Here is an 18,582-nt window from a genome sequence, read left to right as displayed (position 1 = left end):
TAGCTGCCGCCCCAGCCACACGCACACTCGAGAGCAGGCAGGCAGCACCCTCTGGCCGCACGCGAGAGGCTTGCCAGACCACTGCAAACACCGCCGGGGATCGATCCGCCATTGACTGATAGCTACAAACCGGATCCGGCCACGACCACAGATCATACGCTACAAAGCATGAGAGCAAATCGTTGTGTTTGGTCTATAGCGAGTTATATTTGCACACTCATTCATGCATGGTCTATCTTCAGCCGGTGATCGACAACGGGCTTTGATCGCGTGCAAAAAGTTAGAGCAAGTAATGAGAGACACTTTTGTCCACAATGGATGGCGGTCTAGTATACGCATTGGGCATGCTCAGAGTGGTTGTTATTCTTTCAATGTAATTGAATTTTTGTTGTGTCACGGCGCAAAGACCGGGGGTGTGATATTACTCCCTTCGTCCTGTTTTAAGAGGCGTTATATTCAAACCAATCTGTCCGTCTATATGAGGCGCATATCGTTTTTTTTAACAACATTCTTCTAGCTAGATGTTATGCCTGACAACATTAAATAATTGCATGTTCCTGAACGGACCAATCGCTGAATGCATGTATGCTGGACAGAGTTATATAGAAAAGCATCCATGCAGGGACCCAAAAAAACAAAGCGCCAAAGATCAATGCTAGCTCGGCTTTCTAAACTCATTGGTATGTGCGCAGAAACAAACACGCCTGGTATAGGACGGAGACAATATTTTGCCTATCACTCGACATAGTATCAAGATCAATAAAGTTGCTGTTAAAAAAATCAATAGAAGTTTCCATTTTCGTAATAAAGCCGATCAATACGACTACTGGAGTAATTCTCAAGCCCCGAGCAAATCCTGGACTATCCCTAGCAAATCGTTCCAAATTTAGAGACCGCATTAACCCAATGGACACCATACTGAGATCTGATCCGAAACAAATGGAAACTTTCGCGTGACCCAACTTCCCCAAATCAAACCGGCCCATAGAATCGACGCGATCGCCGATCCGGCCAATTAAGACACGCTTCCCCCGAAAGCTCACGCTCCAGGCAGCCGCCGCCCCGTTTCAAAACGTCACAAAACACACACCCCTGATTCCTCCCTACGCGCATACCGTCTCACGGCCATGCGGGACCCTCCTACAAATGGCCCCACATGGCATCGACGAGGCACCAAGATAGCGTGGAAACGCATGAGTTTTTCCGAAAAGTTTTTCCCTCCCAAGGTTCGCGGCTCCCGCTCAACCCTAGCGCCCTTCAAATACCGCCGCCCGTTCCTCCTCTTCCACCAGCAACAAACCATTCCCCAAAAACTTCCCAAATCCGCCTCTCATCATCGGCTACCGGATCCGCATGGCGGCGACGCGCAAGCCCCGATCCCAGGCCGCCGCGGCGGGCGACCACCTCCGCTTCCTCCGCCCCGGCGCCCTCGCCCGCCTCCGCGACGCCAGGCTCCGCCGCCGGAAGCCCGCCTCCCGCCCGTCCCCGTCCCCGCCTCCCTCTCCCCTCCCCCCTTCCGCTCCTGCTACCGCGGAGGGGGTCGGCGAGAGCGGCGGGCCCTTCGTGCCCTACTTCGGGTCCGCGTCGAGGCTCCTCTCGCCGCGCTGCCCTCAGCGGAAGAAGCTGACGGCGGCGAAGGGGGTGAAGCTCTTCTCGCCTCCGCCGCCCAGTTCGGACCTGCCCATCGAGGTGCTAGTGGACTTCCTGAACGCCTCGGACATGGTGGTCGCCGCCCATTAAGGAAGGGGAGGAGCGCGTCGTGTTGTATTAGTCGTGGTATACTTGTAGATTCAGGGATCTAGTCCTCCCTTGTTTAGTTCTGTCTGGTGCTTTACACTTTGTTGTTTACCTTATTGTCTGTAATGGTTTGATATATGAAAACAGATAAAAAGGAATAGTTCTGCAAAGGATTGAGTAACTGCAAAAAAGGGGAATAGAAGCGTCAATTTTGTGTGCTTTTTGTACTATCTATTGTGTGATTTGTGAATTGAAGATACTTAGTTCTGGACTTCTCAATGGGCATATGAATCTGTGACTAGGGGTGATTAATTACTTGTGAAATTTGATTTTGTTGATCAGTGAACATGATCAGCATGTTGAATCCTTTTAGAAACGACAAGTTCATTGCCTACTCTTGTTGTATGTTTGGCATGTATCCTCTGACCTGACTATGCTCAATATATGTATCTGATTGCTAAGGAAATTGTATTAGTTGTAGTTGCCTGCGAGTTATTTTTGCCATTATTCCCCATCTGTATATGCTCTCAATGGAACATCAGTACCTTTTGTTGATATCCCAGTCCAACTTCTCCGTGTTTAGATGATATGAATCATACCGTTATTATATGAATCTTACCGTTATTATATGAATCTTACCATTATTATACTTGCCGTTACCTATTCAATAGCAACCTAATTAGGCTTATGGTAAAAAAAAAGGGCTGACCTCAAGATGCTGCAATAGTGCAGGCCTGCGGTATTAGTTAAGAAATGCTCGACATCTTAATTTCCTTATTTTACCGGACACCGGCAATCCGGCATCCTCTGCTATTGCCCGACTATTTCTCGGTTGTCATATTGTTGCCTTCTATACCTTCCCTTTCTCTAATTATTTCATCTAGGCACATCTGTTAGCATCTTCAACCGCAATCATCATTCAATGTTGTCATGCTTGATCTATGAACAAAAGTAACGACATATCTCTTAATGCGTCGGACATGGTGGTCGCCGCCCATTAGTGGGGAATGGGAGGAGCACGTCGTGTGGTACTAGTCGTGGTATACTTGTAGATTCAGGGATCTAGTCCTCCCTTGTTTAGTTCTGTCTGGTGCTTTACAATTTGTTGTTTACCTTATTTGTATGTACTGGTTTGATATATGAAAACAAAGATAAAAATGAACAGTTCTGCAAAGGTTTGGGTAACTGCAAAAAAGCGGAATAGAAGTGCCAATTTTGTGTCCTTTTCGTACTATGATCTATTGTGTGATTTGTCAATTGGAGATACTTAGTTATGGACTTCTCAATGGGCATATGCATCTGTGACTGGGGTGATTAATTGCTTGTGAAATTTGATTTTGTTGACCAATTAGCATAATCGGCATGAGGTATCCTTTTAGAAATGGCAGGTTCATTGTCTACTCTTGTTGTATGTTTGGCATGTATCCTCTGATCTGACTATGCTCAATATACGTATCTGATTGCTAAAGAATTTGTATTAATCATAGTTGCCTGCGAGTTATTTTTGCCATTATTCCCCATATGTATATGCTCTTGATAGAACATCAATGCATTTTGTTGATATCACAGTCCAACTTTACCGTGTTTAGATGGTATGAATCTCACCGTTATTATATGAATCTTACCGTTATTATACGAATCTTTCTGTTAGCTATTCAATAGCAACCTATTTTGGCTTATGGTAAAAACGGCTGACCTCAAGATGCTACATTAGTGCATGCCTGCGGTATTAGTTAAGAAATGCTTGACATGTTAATTTCCTTATTTTGCCGGACACTGGCATCCTCTGCTATTGCCCAACTATTTCTCGGTGGTGATATCGTTGCCTTATATACCTTCCCTTTATGTAAATATTTCATCTACGCACATCTGTTAGTGTCTAGCATCTTCAACTGCAATCATCATTAAATGTTATCATGCTTGATCTCTGAACAAAAGTGACCGACATATCTCTTATTAATCATGTTCAATTGAGTGATGGATGTCTGTCCGATACCCCTATGACTCGTATCCTTAATGTTTTTTCACTGTTGTAGTTGTACTGAGACATGTTATGTACCAGACCACCTGTTGTAGCTCCTTCATTTAGTTTATTGATTACAGACCGTTTTCATTTCACTGCTAATAACGGTCAGCAAGGAATTATGTTATTTGCCTATTTATCGTATTTTTGGACATTCTATTCAGTTAATTGACTGAAGTAGTGACTGCTGAGGTTTTCAATATTACCATGCTAAGCTATTGATTCTACTGTTCTGTGCATTCATTTATCTGGCATACACCCATCCTAGTCCATTTGAATCACTTGATGCTGTCTGCCTGTTGTTGGTAGCCCAATGAGTAGTTCAGTCTTGTATCCTTGGCATCATTGCCAAGAGGGTTTCCGTGGTGCAAATGTTGCAGTCAAATTTGAGCATTTCCCTGGTACAACTTTCTTTGTCCTATCAAATTTTTGTTATTTTTTCTTCTGTGCCGGACTATATGACATCTTACTAATGGCACTGATCATGTTTTGAGAATAATGCTTGGAGGTAACATCTGCAATATGATAACATCAAAATTGGAAGTACCAGTTGGATATCCATTTTGTGCTTGCTCGTCATGCGGCTTGGCCATTTCGTGCTGTTCTTCTGCCTTGATTTTCACTTCAAAGATATCTGCATAATTGTCTTGTGAGCAGACATGGTAAATTTGAAGGTCTACAGTATCCTTGATAATGCCTTGGAAATTTGCATTTAATTCTAGAATTATAGCCTGTTCCCTGGAAAAGAAATTCTCACCTTCTTTCATTTGCTGACCTTATTTCATCAAACGCTCCGACCTCTGGAAAGCTGAGCTCTCATCACAATCAGCTAAAAGAAGCTTCAGGACTGAACGATCAGCTTCTTTATAACTTTTTCTATATAAAGTGATCTTGCATTCTGGAACTACAGTAGTTGAAAAAGTATACGGAGCAGCACAATTGTATTATCTTCATAAGGGATATAAAATTATCATTCAAATATTTCTTCCTGTAAAATATATCATGCACTGAAGTACAGTTGATCTCCATTGGAACCGATTCTCGTTTCAGCAATCCACCTAAGTATTGACTGCCTTGCTGTATAATGCTTACTTGTTTACTTCTAATGATTTCTTCAGGCCCTTGCATAGTACAGTATCTGTAGCCTAACTAATATTGATACTAGATTAGTTACTTGCTTACTCTAATGATTTCTTCAGGCCCTTGAGAATTGTATTATCTTCAGACCAGCTTATGGATTTCAGTGTCTCTTTCTGGTTCGTATCGCTAATTCAGTGTGTCTATTATTATTACCAGACTCAAAAGCTGTAAACTATTTGGTGTGCATTTTTTTTTGCTGTTGTCACAATTGTTTCGGTCTAACCCTTTTCTAATTGCACAACATCATTGATCTCAAAGGTACATTGTCACTGACGAGCATGCAGGAACAGGACCTGGCAGCAGGATAAGAACAACCTACATCTCTCGGTATCCCATACTAGTATTTTCTTGCCGAACATTATCTTTTGCTAATAATTGGGCATGATAAGCCAATCAGTTAACTGAGGAACATCCGCAGGTGCAATCGATTAATCAATCACAATTGCTAGAAGAATCATGGACAGATGGACGGACGGACCCTGGAGTGCGAGCTGCAGACAAGGTGAGTCACTGGAGAGTGATAAGCAACTCAGACACGTTTCTTTCTTCCTATGTCGAAGTTAAAGCAGAATGGATCTGGTTTAACACAATGTGTCGATGTGCTGGTGCAGATGCTGCAGGTCTAGTCCTCGATCGTGTATTCATGTGCTTGGGCACAGAGTGGGAATTAAGACTGGCACTTGCACTGCACAGTGGAGGCCACATGTATAATTTTCTTGATTTTTAAAGCAGTGCCGTAGCTGAGATCGGTGGGAGTGAATAAAACAGATCTTGCCTTAAAGTCCAGAGTCCAGACAGTCGTCAGCAGCTGAACCAAAATGGTGATATCAAAATGGCGAGATCTAGGACGGAATGTTCCAGAAGTGAGCAGGCAGATGCCATCGCCACGACGAAGCTACACGACGAGTCATCCATCCGACGGCCCACGTGTTCTTCCTCGACCAACCAGAGCCGTCCATGTCTTGCATCTCTCTGGCTGCGCGTGGGGACAGCCTTCCGCAGCCGATCCGAGAAGTCCCAACACCGTCCACCCATTTTTCCTGCGAGAAGAAATATTCGAGGGAAGAATTATACGGTACGATACGATGCAATAAGATAAAATAAAAATCCTTGAATTTTGCCGCAGAAATCGCACACGGGAAAGAAAGGAACAAAGAAAGCAGTATCCCCTTTCGATCGAGCGTGTGTGCACGGACAGCGCGGCTGCGCATTTCTATGCGAGGATTTAGAGGGGAGAAGAAAAAAGGAGTCAGCTCCCACCGTGTAGCGGGCGGGGGGGAGGGAGAGGAAGGGGAGAGATCAGGGACAAGAGGTGGGGGGTTTTGCCTTCGGCAATGGAGATGGCTCTCCGGGCGCAGAGCCCGCTCTGCTCCCGGAGCCGGCCGGTGCTCGTCGTGCGGCCGGCCAACGCCGCCGCTGCCCTCGCGCAGGTGTGTTCTTTGCGCCCTTCTGAGCTCTCTGTTACCTGTTATTTTTGCGGTTTTGGCTCATTTTGTTCTCGAGAACTTTGATCGGTGGGCAGGCTAGGACTGCGTGTCTGGTCGGATGTTTTTCCATTGCGGTTTTGTTGGCCATATTTGTGTGCGGACTTTGTTTCAGTTGGCCAAATGTTGGGTTTTATGTGCATCTGATGCTAGTGCATTCAGACGAGAGGTTTACTGACAGTTCACCATTTTCTGTTTTTGCCAGCCTATTGTGAAGTGCAGCAGATTTACAAGAAGCAGGCTTGTTCGATGCATGGTAGCAAGTTCAGGTTCGAGGATTGATTTTGTTAGAAGCCAGTGTTAGAGTACTTTGGCCGTACTGCTTAGCTCATGTTCTCATAACATTGCATTTATCCAGATTATCCTAAGAGGAATCCAAGGAGATCATCAACTCCTAAGCCCAAAGGCACAGCCTCTAGAGGATATGCTCCAAGACCTGCTGCGGAATCCAGCACGAAGAAGATTGAACAGAGCAGCACTGATGAAGGTGATCTTGCCAGAAGCAATGTGATGCTCGGTAGTGCAGGAATAGAGCAGACAGGTACTGCAGAAGAATCATCTGAGGTCGACCTCTCAGGAAATGTTCCCAGCAGCGAGGCACTGGAGGGAGTGAATGAGACTGAGAATGAGGAAGAGATTGACCAAAAGCTGCCACCAGCATTGTCTTCCACATCCATGGATGCTGAGTCAATTAGTGAAGCAGCAGATCAGACAAGTACCGTTGAAGAAGCATCTGAGGTGGACTTCTCAGGAAATGTTTCTAGCAGCACGGCACTGGAGGGAGTGAATGAGGCTGAGGCTGAAGAAAAGGTCGACCAGAAGCAGACTTCAGCATTGGCTTCCACCTCCATGGATGTTGAGTCAATTGACAGAGAACTTGAGGAGTACCGTGGCAAAATAAGTGCACTGGTGGCTTCAAACCCTGGGCCATCATCTCTTGCTAGCAATCAAGGACAGGACAAACCAATTTTTGGTGTTCATGAGCAAGACAAATCGGTAATTAATTTCCATGAGCAAGGCATATCAATTGTTGATGTTTCCAAACAAAGTCAGTTGGCTGTTGGTGTCACTGAAGAAGATCCAACGAAACAAACCACCATAATTGGTGAACAGGATATCGCTGAAGAAGCAGTGGAGGATATAGACAGCAAATTTTTTGAGGATGGGCAGCTTGCTTTATCAGAAGATGATGCTGGGACAAGTAAATATGCGCAAGAAGAGCCTTCAGTTGCTGGTGATCAACTGAGGATATCGGAAGATGGACATGATGAACCAGAGATTCAAGAACTGGTACAGAAGGATGTTAATCTTCAAGTGCTAAAGCGAAGGCTTGAAGAGCTTGCTAATGAAAACTACTCGATCGGGTATAAGTGTTTTGTTTTTCCTGAAATAGTGAAAGCTGATTCAGTTATTGATCTTTACTTAAATCGTAGCATCACTGCCTTAGCCAGTGAGTCCACTATTCTTATAAAAGGGGCATTCAATGGTTGGAGATGGAACCTTTTTACTGAAAAAATGCATAGAAGTGAACTAGCCGGGGATTGGTGGTGTTGCAAGCTCCACATACCAAAGCAGGCATACAGATTAGACTTTGTGTTCTTTAATGGTGACACTGTCTATGAAAATAACAATTATAATGATTTTTTCATAGAAATAGAAAGTGACATGGATGAACACTCATTTGAGGACTTCTTGGTCCATGAAAAGCAAAGGGAACTTGAAAGACTTGCTGCAGAAGAAGCTGAAAGGGAAAGACAGGCTGAGGAGGAGCGCCGGAAGGAGGAAGAAAGGGCCATTATGGAGGCTTATAGGGCACAAGCAAAGGCTGAAGTTGAGACGATGAAGAATAGATTGCAGCATGTGTTGGGTTCAGCCAGCAGACACATGGATAATCTATGGTATATAGAACCTAGCACATATAAAGGAGGTGATAGGGTCAGATTATACTACAACCGAAACTTGAGACCACTAATGCATAGCAATGAGATTTGGCTCCATGGGGGTTACAACAACTGGACTGATGCACTTTCTATTGCTGAAAGACTAGTCAAATCTCATGAAAAAGACGGTGATTGGTGGTATGCAAATGGTATGTTAATGCATACTTTTCATCTCTTAGGATTCAAAATATCATAATACGGCCATTCAATTATGGTGTAGACATAAAAGAAGTATGTTGACTGAGACCTTTTATATGCCTCTGAATTACATAAAAGAAGCATGCTCTCATCCGTGAATGAACTTTAATCCATTTGCTGATTTGTATGTGCTTGTTCACTTGCTCTTCTTATTATCATACATTGAGCTTACCTAACTTTACTCCCTGTATAGTCACTTTACCCAAAAGTGCATTGGTGTTGGACTGGGTTTTTGCTGATGGACCACCTGGGAATGCAAGGAATTATGATAACAATGGAAAGCGAGATTTCCATGCTGTTGTTTCAAAGAGCATATCTGAGGACTTTTTTTGGGTGGAAGAAGAACACAGGATATTTAAAAGATTTCAACGAGAAAGAAAAGAAAGGGAGGATGCGGATCGGAGAAAGGTTAGTTCAAGAGCATCTTTGCATTATAATCTAGAAGCACTATGCCTATTTGTACTTGACTACTTATTAAACAAAAAATATATATCCATTTCTTCTCTTTGGTGGTATGTCTTTTTTTTTGCACTGGTTCAACAGAATAAAAAAAGGGGATCTTTTCATATTTACCTTTTATTTGTTTCAATAGGCTGAAATAACTGCAAAAATGAAAGCTGAGATGAAGGAGAAGACTATGAGAGAGTTTCTTCTCTCACAGAAACACATCGTGTATACTGAGCCACTCGAAGTGCGTGCAGGAACCACCGTGGATGTCCTATACAATCCTTCTAACACAGTTCTGAATGGAAGCCCCGAAGTTTGGTTCAGATGTTCCTTTAACCGTTGGACTCATCCAAGTGGTCCTTTGCCACCGCAAAAGATGGTGAATGCAGAAAATGGTTCTCACTTACAAGCTACCGGTGTGTGTCCTTATTAGTGACCTTTTCTTGAATGCATTTTTTCGTACTAAATACGCAATCAGGAATTGCTAGACAAGTCCTCCAGAATAGTTTCAACCAAAGCTACTTGCTGGATTTGTATTATATGGTGATAACCTCTCTAGGTTTCTGCCAGAAGAGCTGTTTGACTGCCTCCTTATTTACCAGAAAGAATTTCGTACAGATCAAACCCTTATAAAAGTATAGCAGAGCCCCTTCAAATTTGAAAACTGAATCTCAATCCTGCCTCTTTCCATGTCTGGTTTTTGGACTGTCGTTTGCTTGTTGCCAGTACTTATGATCGTCAGTGCTTTCAACTAGCCTGTAAATAAATGTTGTATTATAATGGAATGTTGTCTCCTTTTGCGCTTCTTTTGATTAATCTGTTTGTTTTCCAGTCAGGGTTCCTTTGGATGCATATATGATGGACTTTGTTTTCTCCGAGTCGGAAGAAGGCGGAACATATGACAACCGAAATGGAATGGACTATCATATTCCTGTGTCTGATTCCATGGCAAAGGAACCACCTATGCATATCGTGCACATTGCAGTAGAAATGGCTCCTATTGCAAAGGTAAATGTACTTCTTGCGATTTTCTGTTGTTACACAAAATGATCACATACTCAAAACAATGACTAATGTTCTTAGGTTGGGGGTCTTGGTGATGTTGTTACTAGTCTTTCACGAGCTATTCAAGATTTGGGCCACAAGGTTGAGGTTATTATTCCGAAGTATGACTGTTTAAACTTAAGCAATGTAAGTTTTACAATTCACTTCATTCAGGTGTCCTTGTTATTTTATTGCCTTCTTTTTTGTCTTATGGTGGCTCTGTTAATGAAATTTACTACTCCCTCGGTCCCTCCGTCCAACAAAGGATGTCTCAAGTTTTTCAAAATTTGAATGTATCTAGACATGACTTAGTGTATAGATGCATTCAGATTTAGTCAAAGTTGAGACATCCTTTGTTGGACGGAGGGAGTATTATAGTAGTATGCCACGATTATATTGTGGTTATATTGTGGTATTCTGTGTGTATGTCCTTCACACAATTGTACACAATGGGGGGTTGCAAATCCCAACATGCTTCGGCATTTGTGCTTTCATTCTTTTAGGGGAGAGCACTGAATGCCTCTCTCAAAACTAATTCACAAGTGGCATCATTTTCTTTCTTCCAAACCATACTTTAATTTTTACTACTATTTCTGTCTTTGTACAGAGTGTTTCGTATGCATGGTTGATAGGTGCGGGTGGCGTCTGTCAATATAATTATGTTGCCTTCTTAAACTGCCTTTCTCCTGGTGCAGGTGAAGGATTTACACTGTTGTCAAAGTTTTACTTGGAGTGGTACAGAAATAAAAGTATGGTTTGGAAAGGTTGAAGACATCTCTGTTTATTTCCTGGAACCACAGAATGGGTATGCTTATACTCCACATTGACCAAATATACTATTTATCTGCTATTACCTGCGTTGTCTCTTTTTTTTCCCACATTGTTTTCTAGATTTCCTATTCCACTTTGTTGATGAACCCTTATTTCATCATGAATATCCGGTGTTATGGCACAAGTTATGACACGTCCTTACATCGTAAGACCAGCTTGATATTGGATAGAGCTTACAGAAAAACACATCCTTATTAATGCAAACATTACAGAAGCCTTAATCCTGTTATCTTGTACATCATATCTAAGAAATAGCCTCATTTTAACTACAGTGTGATGAATATTTTAATTTTAATTAGGTTGTTTGATTGGTTTATCAACTTCCGTTTTAGTCATAGTATCTTCTACTGATGGTGCTTCTCTTTGTTTTATTAATTATTCTACTGAGTTGAACTTCGCTTGAGTTGGCATCCAACTTATTTATAGATCATACACCCTCCATTTCTTAAAGGATGGTGTATTTGTCCTGGGCGCCTATACCAAGGAAGCCCAAAGACCAAGCAAACAGTTACTCCCTCCGCCCTAGTTCCCAGGGCGTAATTTTTTATTACCACATGCAAGTAATCACTGCGCGGAGGTAATCACCAATTGAATAGCTGAGACGTTTGGGAAACCATGCAAATGCAATTGATTGCCACACACAGATAGGTGGAGTAGTACTCATCCCTGGCCCACATGCATGCAATTAAGAGAATCAACATTCACTGCGCCATTCTTTGAGAAAAAATGAAAGAAAACAAGTACGCCATCCTTTAAGAAAAGGAGGGAGTATATTTTTGTTTTCAACTTCTCTTCCAACTAAATTGTTGCAAGTTGCTATGCTAGTGCGCAGATAGTTGAGATGTATAGAGACTTCAAGCAAAACAAACATTATAAGTAAATGAAAGAAATTTCATCAATTTGGATTGTAAAGCTGGGAAGAATCTTCGCCGATTTCCTTCAAGTAAAGGCTTCACAATGTAGGGGCTGTTTTGATACTTCTTGTTGCAGGATGTTTTGGGTTGGATGTGTCTATGGAAGGAATGATGAAAGCAGATTTGGCTTCTTCTGTCATTCTGCCCTGGAGTTTCTCCTTCAGAGTGGTTCTTCTCCAGTAAGTACAAGCTACGTCATTCTTTTTTACAATTCTGAGGTCTTTTCCTGTGGCCTTTTGCTCTTTTCTTATGCTAGTTATGCATTAGTTACAATGCATTCTATGATCTCATCTTGTTCATCACCAATTTATTTCAAGGATTGGCTAGTCTTTTGTTAGATTTAGATTTGTGCAAGTTTATCATCAGTCACCCATTTCACATTGCTGTCATGTTGCTTGTATTTTCCACTGTCGAATTGTCATACAGCTCAAGTGTTGTCATCCTAACAGGATATCATACATTGTCATGATTGGTCAAGTGCTCCAGTTGCTTGGCTGTACAAGCAACAGTATGTTCATAATGGGTTGCCAAATGGTCGGGTGGTATTTACCATCCACAATCTTGAATTTGGAGCAAATCAAATTGGCAAGGCAATGGCGCATTGTGATAAGGCTACAACCGTGAGTACCCCTGTTTTGTTTTATCCCAGTATTGATTGTCCGAATCTTTCAACATGCTGCTGAATTGTGTTTCATGTCTGTTTTATACTGTTTTGATCACCTCTTGCAGGTTTCGTACACATATTCAAGGGAAGTGTCTAGACATGGTTCTATTGCTCCTCACTATTTCAAATTCCATGGCATTCGTAATGGAATTGATTCAGATATTTGGGATCCCTATAATGACAACTTTATCCCGGTACACTCAACATCTTGATTACAATCATCATATTCCATAACTATGCATTCACTCCCTGCTTTGACATTGTAAAGTGTATGGCAGCTCTGTTTTGATACTGTTGTGGATATTTTCCCGCTCAACCTCTTGTTGCGTTTTTCAGGTCCATTATACTTCTGACAATGTTGTTGAAGGCAAGAGCTCCGCAAAAAAGGCATTGCAGGAGAAGCTTGGATTACACCAAACTGATAGCCCTGTAGTTGGAATTATCAGTAGGCTTACAGCCCAGAAGGGAATTCATCTCATCAAACATGCAATTTATCGAACTCTTGAACGGAATGGGCAGGTATTATCTTTTGCTCATAGACCTAGTTTGATTGCAAGCCTATGAATTATTTCTTAGCATTTATCCTTTGCTTAACTAGTCAACTTTTCAAAACTAAAACACATTGCCTTTCTTCATTAGGTGGTTTTGCTAGGCTCAGCTCCAGATCATCGCATACAAAGTGACTTTACCAACTTAGCCCGTAAACTTCATGGTGAATTTGATGGCCGGGTGAAGCTTTGTTTGACTTATGATGAGCCACTGTCACATTTGGTAAGTTTCTGATCCTCTGCTAGTAGCCCCACCATTTATTAGAACTAGCTTATGTGTACTAAATAAAATCATTGGTCCTGTTGTAGATATATGCTGGTGCCGACTTTATTCTCGTTCCTTCCATTTTCGAACCTTGTGGTTTAACGCAACTTACCGCCATGCGATATGGATCCATCCCAATTGTTCGGAAAACTGGAGGTATGTTTATGTCTTGATAGCTCCATGGCATTGCATTCTCTTGCATTGCTAGCTAGCAGTAAAGATTTGTCATCCATTGCGCAGGCCTTTATGACACTGTTTTTGACGTCGATGATGATAAGGAGCGAGCCCGTGAACAAGGCCTAGAGCCGAACGGGTTCAGTTTTGAAGGAGCTGATATCAATGGCGTAGATTATGCTCTTGACAGGCAAGTATTACTCATCAGAGTTGCATGCACGATAATGGCACATCATTATTCATGCCGCATTTCCCCACTCCATTTCAGGGCGATCACCACATGGTACGATGCTCGCGATTGGTTCCACTCCCTCTGCAAGCGGGTCATGGAGCAAGATTGGTCCTGGAACCGCCCTGCTCTGGACTACATGGAACTGTACCATTCTGCTCGCAAAAACTGAGACTAACTGACAGGAAGAAGAAAAAATGAATCTCCAGGGAATAGGTTTACCAGGTTTCTGTAAAATGCCAATGCTTCGCCGTATGCCATTTTCGGTGGCCATTATTTCATCAAATGGGCAATGAGAGCAAGTATGGCTTATACATCTCCGGCGTCTGCAAGAGGCTAAAGAGCTGTTTACTGTGCCCAGCGATTTGCGAGCTCACAATCACGTGGCGCAAATGTGCAGTTTCACAAGCATGCACCGATGCAAATATGTTCTGTCTTTACGTGTCTGTAGTTCTTCAGATGTACATATTTTGTAAGCTGACTTTAGATTCTTAGGGCCGACTCTCTCCATGTAGTTCCTTTCCTGCACATCTCTGAAGAATAAAGTGCGTATCAAATGGTTACATGATGTATCTCAAACTCAAAAGGTGTAGTACTTTAAGCATCATTAACCATTTTGTGAATACCAGTTCTCTAATTATGCCACTGGTCAAATTTCATCATCGATGCCGCAGATGCAAAAATCTCGAAGGAACTCTCAGGCATGTCAACCGGGAAAACACAAGCACACACCCAACTGTCAACTGTCATATGCAGCTTTGCCTAGCTAATGAAAGGGAGTCACTGCTGGATTGATATGTTGTGCAGTCAAAAGCCCAATACGTCCTTTTGTCACTCTCACTACCGAGTAGGTGACGAGTTGTCTCTCGTTTCAAATTGCTCACGGCTAAGGCACAACCTGAAAGACGCAGGCCCGTGGAAAATAACGCATCCAGGTTCCGGGAGACCCTGAAATTCCACCGTGTGTCCACCTGAAAATCTGGATAGCCACCGGTCTATATATCTACCCACTGTTGCTCCATCGATGCAAATTTTCTGCAATTCGTTACGTTTCATGCCCCGCTAGCTGACTTGCAGCGCTAATATTACATCGAACCGCATCCTAGGCTCCTAGCAGACTCGACCGTCTTCTTGCTCGTGATCGGTTAAATTTTCTCTCCGTTTCTAGGCTAGCTAGTTCGATCGCTGTATTTTGCTCGTGATCGGGACAGTAGAGTACTGTCATCTCAATGCTTGACTAACAGTGCAAAAGCAGGCCAGCGAGATACTACTAACCTTTTGGGAAGAAACCCTTTTCGTGGCCAGTTAATTTTTCTCTCTGTTCTGGGATGGCTATAGCTCAGCACGTTACGTGCAGGACGCGAACAGCAGCTGCTAACGGCGTAAAATTGTTGTCGGCTACTCTCAGCTACCTCCTTTGAGCTTGAACCACTCGTGTAAATGTGAAAGTGCCATCTCAAATGAAGTGCTTGACTGACGGTGCAAAACACAATTAAGCAGGACAACGAGCTATAGTAGATAACCTTTTTGTGAGGAAAGCACCGATCGAGTATAGAGCACTCAGAATTTAATCATCACTATACACAATACACATACGTACGTTGTGCGAGCGTGTGCAAATACAGGCACACAGAATAGAGTACGTAGATACATACATGTCTAGCTATATAGTTCTGGTTCCAATGCGATGTTGTATATGCTGTAGTATCAGTATCCATGCGATATGCTTCACTTGGCGTAGCCGATGCTGACGCCGCCGATGGTGACGAGCTCGCCGCCGCACCTCGGGACAAGCGAAACAACGACCATCTCATCCCCATCGGCCCCAATGTTCTCCAACAAATCACAAACCCCGAACCTCGCAACCGTCTTCATCATCGCTCCCTTCTCCTTCCTCTTCTCCGCGTGCGGCGTCAGCGCGACGCTCCCGGCGCAGTACGCCGCGCCCATGCCGCTCTCGGCGTCGCCGTCCGGCACGTTCACGAGCACGTCGAACTTGACGAACCTGGAGCAATCGGACACCTGGATCCCCTCCACGACAACCACTTCCTCCTGTTCCTCCTTCTCCTTCGCGCTCCTGGAAGCCCGAGGCCGCGCCACGGCCACGCGCACCGTCTTGTCCAGCGTGGCCGGGAGCGCGTCCAGAGCGCGCGCAGGCGTGCCAGGGGACGCCGGCTTCGTCGGCCGCGCGTCGAGCCACGGCAGGGGCACCTCCTGGTACGCGTAACCCAGGGACGCCATGTCCAGGCAGTCGCGGACCCGGACGCGCACCAGCCGGGCCTCCTCGTCGTAGAACAAGAACGCCGCGTCCAGCCATTCCGGGTCCGCGAAATCGAAGCCGCCATTGTTGTTGTTGTGTATCTGGCTGCGCCAGACGTGCCAGAGGCGGTCGATGTTGGCGTGGTGCGCGAAGAAGACCGGGTCGCGCGCCGCGGAATAGAAGTTGCCCATGTCCTCCTGGTTGGCCTCCCTCGGGTCGCCCGTCCAGAAGTGCACGATGCCGTGGGGCACGTTCTCGATGGAGCCCGCGCCGGGGTCGGCGTCGTCCCCGGCGCGGTACGGCTGGCCCAGGAACAGCTGCGGCTTCTTGGCGTTGGACACCATCTGCCGGTACATGATCCTGAGGTTCTCATCAATCTGGTTGTCTCTGGAGATGCCGCTGGCGTCGTCGTCGGTGCCGCTGTAGTCGAGGCCGAGAAGGAACGGCGGCTGGTGCGCGGGGTTCCGCTTCGGGTCGTAGAGCGGGGATGAAGATGACACGTTGTAGATGGACGGCAGGGCCATGCCGGCCGGGGCGTCCCAGTTCCAGAAGGGCAGCGCGAAGCTGTCGTCCCCGAGGAGCTTCCCCAGGATCCGCTCGTGGAAGTACAAATAAAACCTGTGCCAGGGGAAGAAGAGCCAGCAGTTGTGGATCTGGATCTCGAGGTCCGGGAAGCCGGCCTGGTCGTAGGCGCCGTCGCAGTAGGCGCAGTGCACGCGCCACTGCTGCTCGAAGCTCCGGGGGTCATCGGCGGGGAGATCCTTCATGAGCCTGATGGCCTTCTCGTATTTCGCCACGTACTCCGCGTCCACCAGCTGCGCCGCGGGCCGGACACGGGTTACCGGCGAGCTCCCGGCAGAGACCGGGAGCTCGAAGTCGACGATGCCGGTGCCGTCGTAAGTCGGGCAGCAGTTGGTGGCGCCCGTGATGGCCTCCGGGAGGTCCTCGGGCGCGTGGCAGTCGCGGAGGTCCGGCGCCTTGATGGGCGCGGCCAGAGCGCGTCGCGGCGCGCCGATGGCTGCCGCGGCGCCGGCGCCGAGGCCGAGGAGCACGTCGCGGCGGTCGACGACATTAGTACGGTTGTCGCCATCGGATGCTGCAGCCTTGCGTGAGATACAACGCAATGGATGCTGCAACCTCGGCGCCGATGATCTCATGGAGCCGTGGAGGAGAGATCGGAGTCTGATGCAGTAGGGGATGCGGGAACGAGGGGTCAGCAGGGTATAGCTGGTGAACCGTGGCGTGCCCGTGCTGATCTCCATGGCCAAGTTCGAGGCTTCGAGCTCGCTGCTGGAGAAAGAATACGCGAGTGTTGTGGTGAATGCATGAGCTATATGCCCCCTATATATAGGTATCATGGCGATTAGCGGATTAGCGATGGATGTATGCATGCTTAGTTGTTTGGTTTGACTGTTGGTTACGTGTGAGTCACTGACCGTCCTATTGGCGTGACGGTTCAACTGCTTATACTACTGCTTCTTCCGAAGTACGGAGGGAGTACTTAGCTGTGGTCGATATGGATGTGTCGAGGTTGCATTCTGTCTGCATTCTGTCTCATATATGGCTGGCAAGTACAGTACAGTTCGCGAGAGAATCTCAGAGAAGACATTAAGGTGATGGAAGCCAAAGTGGCTTTGCTACCTTGCTTAAGGCTGACAAAGTAACCACGCACAGGGTCTAAAATGGGGATCGTGACATGCAGGTAAATCAGTGGACTCCAAGGTTCAAAAGAGTGTTTACGAATGTACACTTACTGCATGCTGGTTACAGTACAATACCAAACGTGAGTACGTTCCGGCTTGACTTAGTGACACTTAAACGACTCCAACTAAAAGGTCGATGGACCATGCATGCACCCAAGCAATCAAAGTCGCAGGGCCCCCAGGAATTGGGGGCCCTGGAGCGAAACTGATAAATTCTTCTAAAATTTGAACAACTTCATATGACTGAAGAGTAGTTCCATTGTACTTATATAACTTCACCATTACAATATACCTTATTGCACACAACATTTCGAAATATGACAGAAAGTAATGCATGCTAAAACAATAAGGTTTCACCGAACTGTAAAATTATGAACAAAAATAGAACAACTCCGCGGTGTCTCTCGGACTTGAACAATAAGTTGAGGAGCTACAGTGTAACAATGTCTTGTAATGCAATTATAAAATCGATCAATTGTCCAATTGATTAGGCCTGACAACTCTGAAATATATCGAGCCAATGAAAAACAAAATCAGAGTATATTAACACAAAACCTGACCCAACGAGCAGTAATTCTAAATCCTGATTAGGCGCAGCCGCCGGCCATGCAGGCGCTGAAGCGCCGCTCACAGCCGCACACGGAGATTTTTCCACAACCTGGATGCGGACAGACGAACGGGGAGGCCCTGCGTCCAGACTCGATCAGCAGCAAGCATAGGATTAGGCAGGGAACTGGGATTAGGGGAACGAATAAACTAACTAACGAAGGCATGAAGTGATGAAGCTATCGAAGTCAAACGGGCTGCACCGCTGCAGGGAGATTGGGTGGAGTCCGTGCGCGAGTCTAGGCGTCGAGGAGACGTGCGATTCGATGCCGCTTGCGCTCGTGATTACCGATCTAATCGATTTTTTTTGTGTTGACGATTAATAAGCTAACTAACCACCGATTTGGAGGCCCAACATTTTCGGTGGCCTGAGCG

General features: G+C 45.2%; 3 protein-coding genes across 3 annotated transcripts; 2 read left to right on the top strand and 1 right to left on the bottom strand.

The window, feature by feature from the left end:
- The first annotated feature begins 1,278 nt into the window (after nt 1-1,278).
- Nucleotides 1,279-2,016, top strand: LOC100825565. The gene has a single exon (XM_003580536.4). It carries the CDS (start codon nt 1,354-1,356, stop codon nt 1,738-1,740), a length of 387 nt encoding a protein of 128 aa, XP_003580584.1. The 5' UTR covers nt 1,279-1,353; the 3' UTR covers nt 1,741-2,016.
- Nucleotides 2,017-5,941: 3,925 nt separating this feature from the next.
- LOC100825259 (starch synthase 3, chloroplastic/amyloplastic) lies at nt 5,942-14,275 on the top strand. The gene is made up of 16 exons (XM_003580535.4): nt 5,942-6,330; nt 6,590-6,653; nt 6,743-8,473; nt 8,716-8,930; nt 9,115-9,385; nt 9,802-9,977; nt 10,053-10,160; nt 10,709-10,818; nt 11,835-11,937; nt 12,208-12,378; nt 12,488-12,616; nt 12,759-12,941; nt 13,062-13,193; nt 13,280-13,391; nt 13,476-13,599; nt 13,678-14,275. Exons 1-16 carry the CDS (start codon nt 6,235-6,237, stop codon nt 13,808-13,810), a joined length of 3,858 nt encoding a protein of 1,285 aa, XP_003580583.1. The 5' UTR covers nt 5,942-6,234; the 3' UTR covers nt 13,811-14,275.
- Nucleotides 14,276-15,130: 855 nt separating this feature from the next.
- Nucleotides 15,131-17,191, bottom strand: LOC100830475 (polyphenol oxidase I, chloroplastic). Its single transcript, XM_010228972.3, has one exon. The coding sequence runs from the start codon at nt 17,158-17,160 to the stop codon at nt 15,367-15,369; it is 1,794 nt and encodes a 597-aa protein (XP_010227274.2). The 5' UTR covers nt 17,161-17,191; the 3' UTR covers nt 15,131-15,366.
- Between the last annotated feature and the right edge of the window lie 1,391 nt (nt 17,192-18,582).

Source organism: Brachypodium distachyon, chromosome 5, assembly GCF_000005505.3.
Source record: "Brachypodium distachyon strain Bd21 chromosome 5, Brachypodium_distachyon_v3.0, whole genome shotgun sequence".
Taxonomy (NCBI): Eukaryota; Viridiplantae; Streptophyta; class Magnoliopsida; order Poales; family Poaceae; genus Brachypodium; species Brachypodium distachyon.
This window is presented reverse-complemented; position numbering and strand designations above follow the sequence as displayed.

Coding starts and splice junctions, on each gene's coding strand:
- LOC100825565 (XM_003580536.4), top strand. CDS start 1,354: ATGGCGGCGACGCGCAAGCCCCGATCCCAGGCCGCCGCGGCGGGCGAC.
- LOC100825259 (XM_003580535.4), top strand. CDS start 6,235: ATGGAGATGGCTCTCCGGGCGCAGAGCCCGCTCTGCTCCCGGAGCCGG. Junction 13,194..13,279: donor ATGAGCCACTGTCACATTTG/GTAAGTTTCTGA, acceptor GTCCTGTTGTAG/ATATATGCTGGTGCCGACTT. Junction 13,392..13,475: donor AATTGTTCGGAAAACTGGAG/GTATGTTTATGT, acceptor TCCATTGCGCAG/GCCTTTATGACACTGTTTTT.
- LOC100830475 (XM_010228972.3), bottom strand. CDS start 17,160: ATGGAGATCAGCACGGGCACGCCACGGTTCACCAGCTATACCCTGCTG.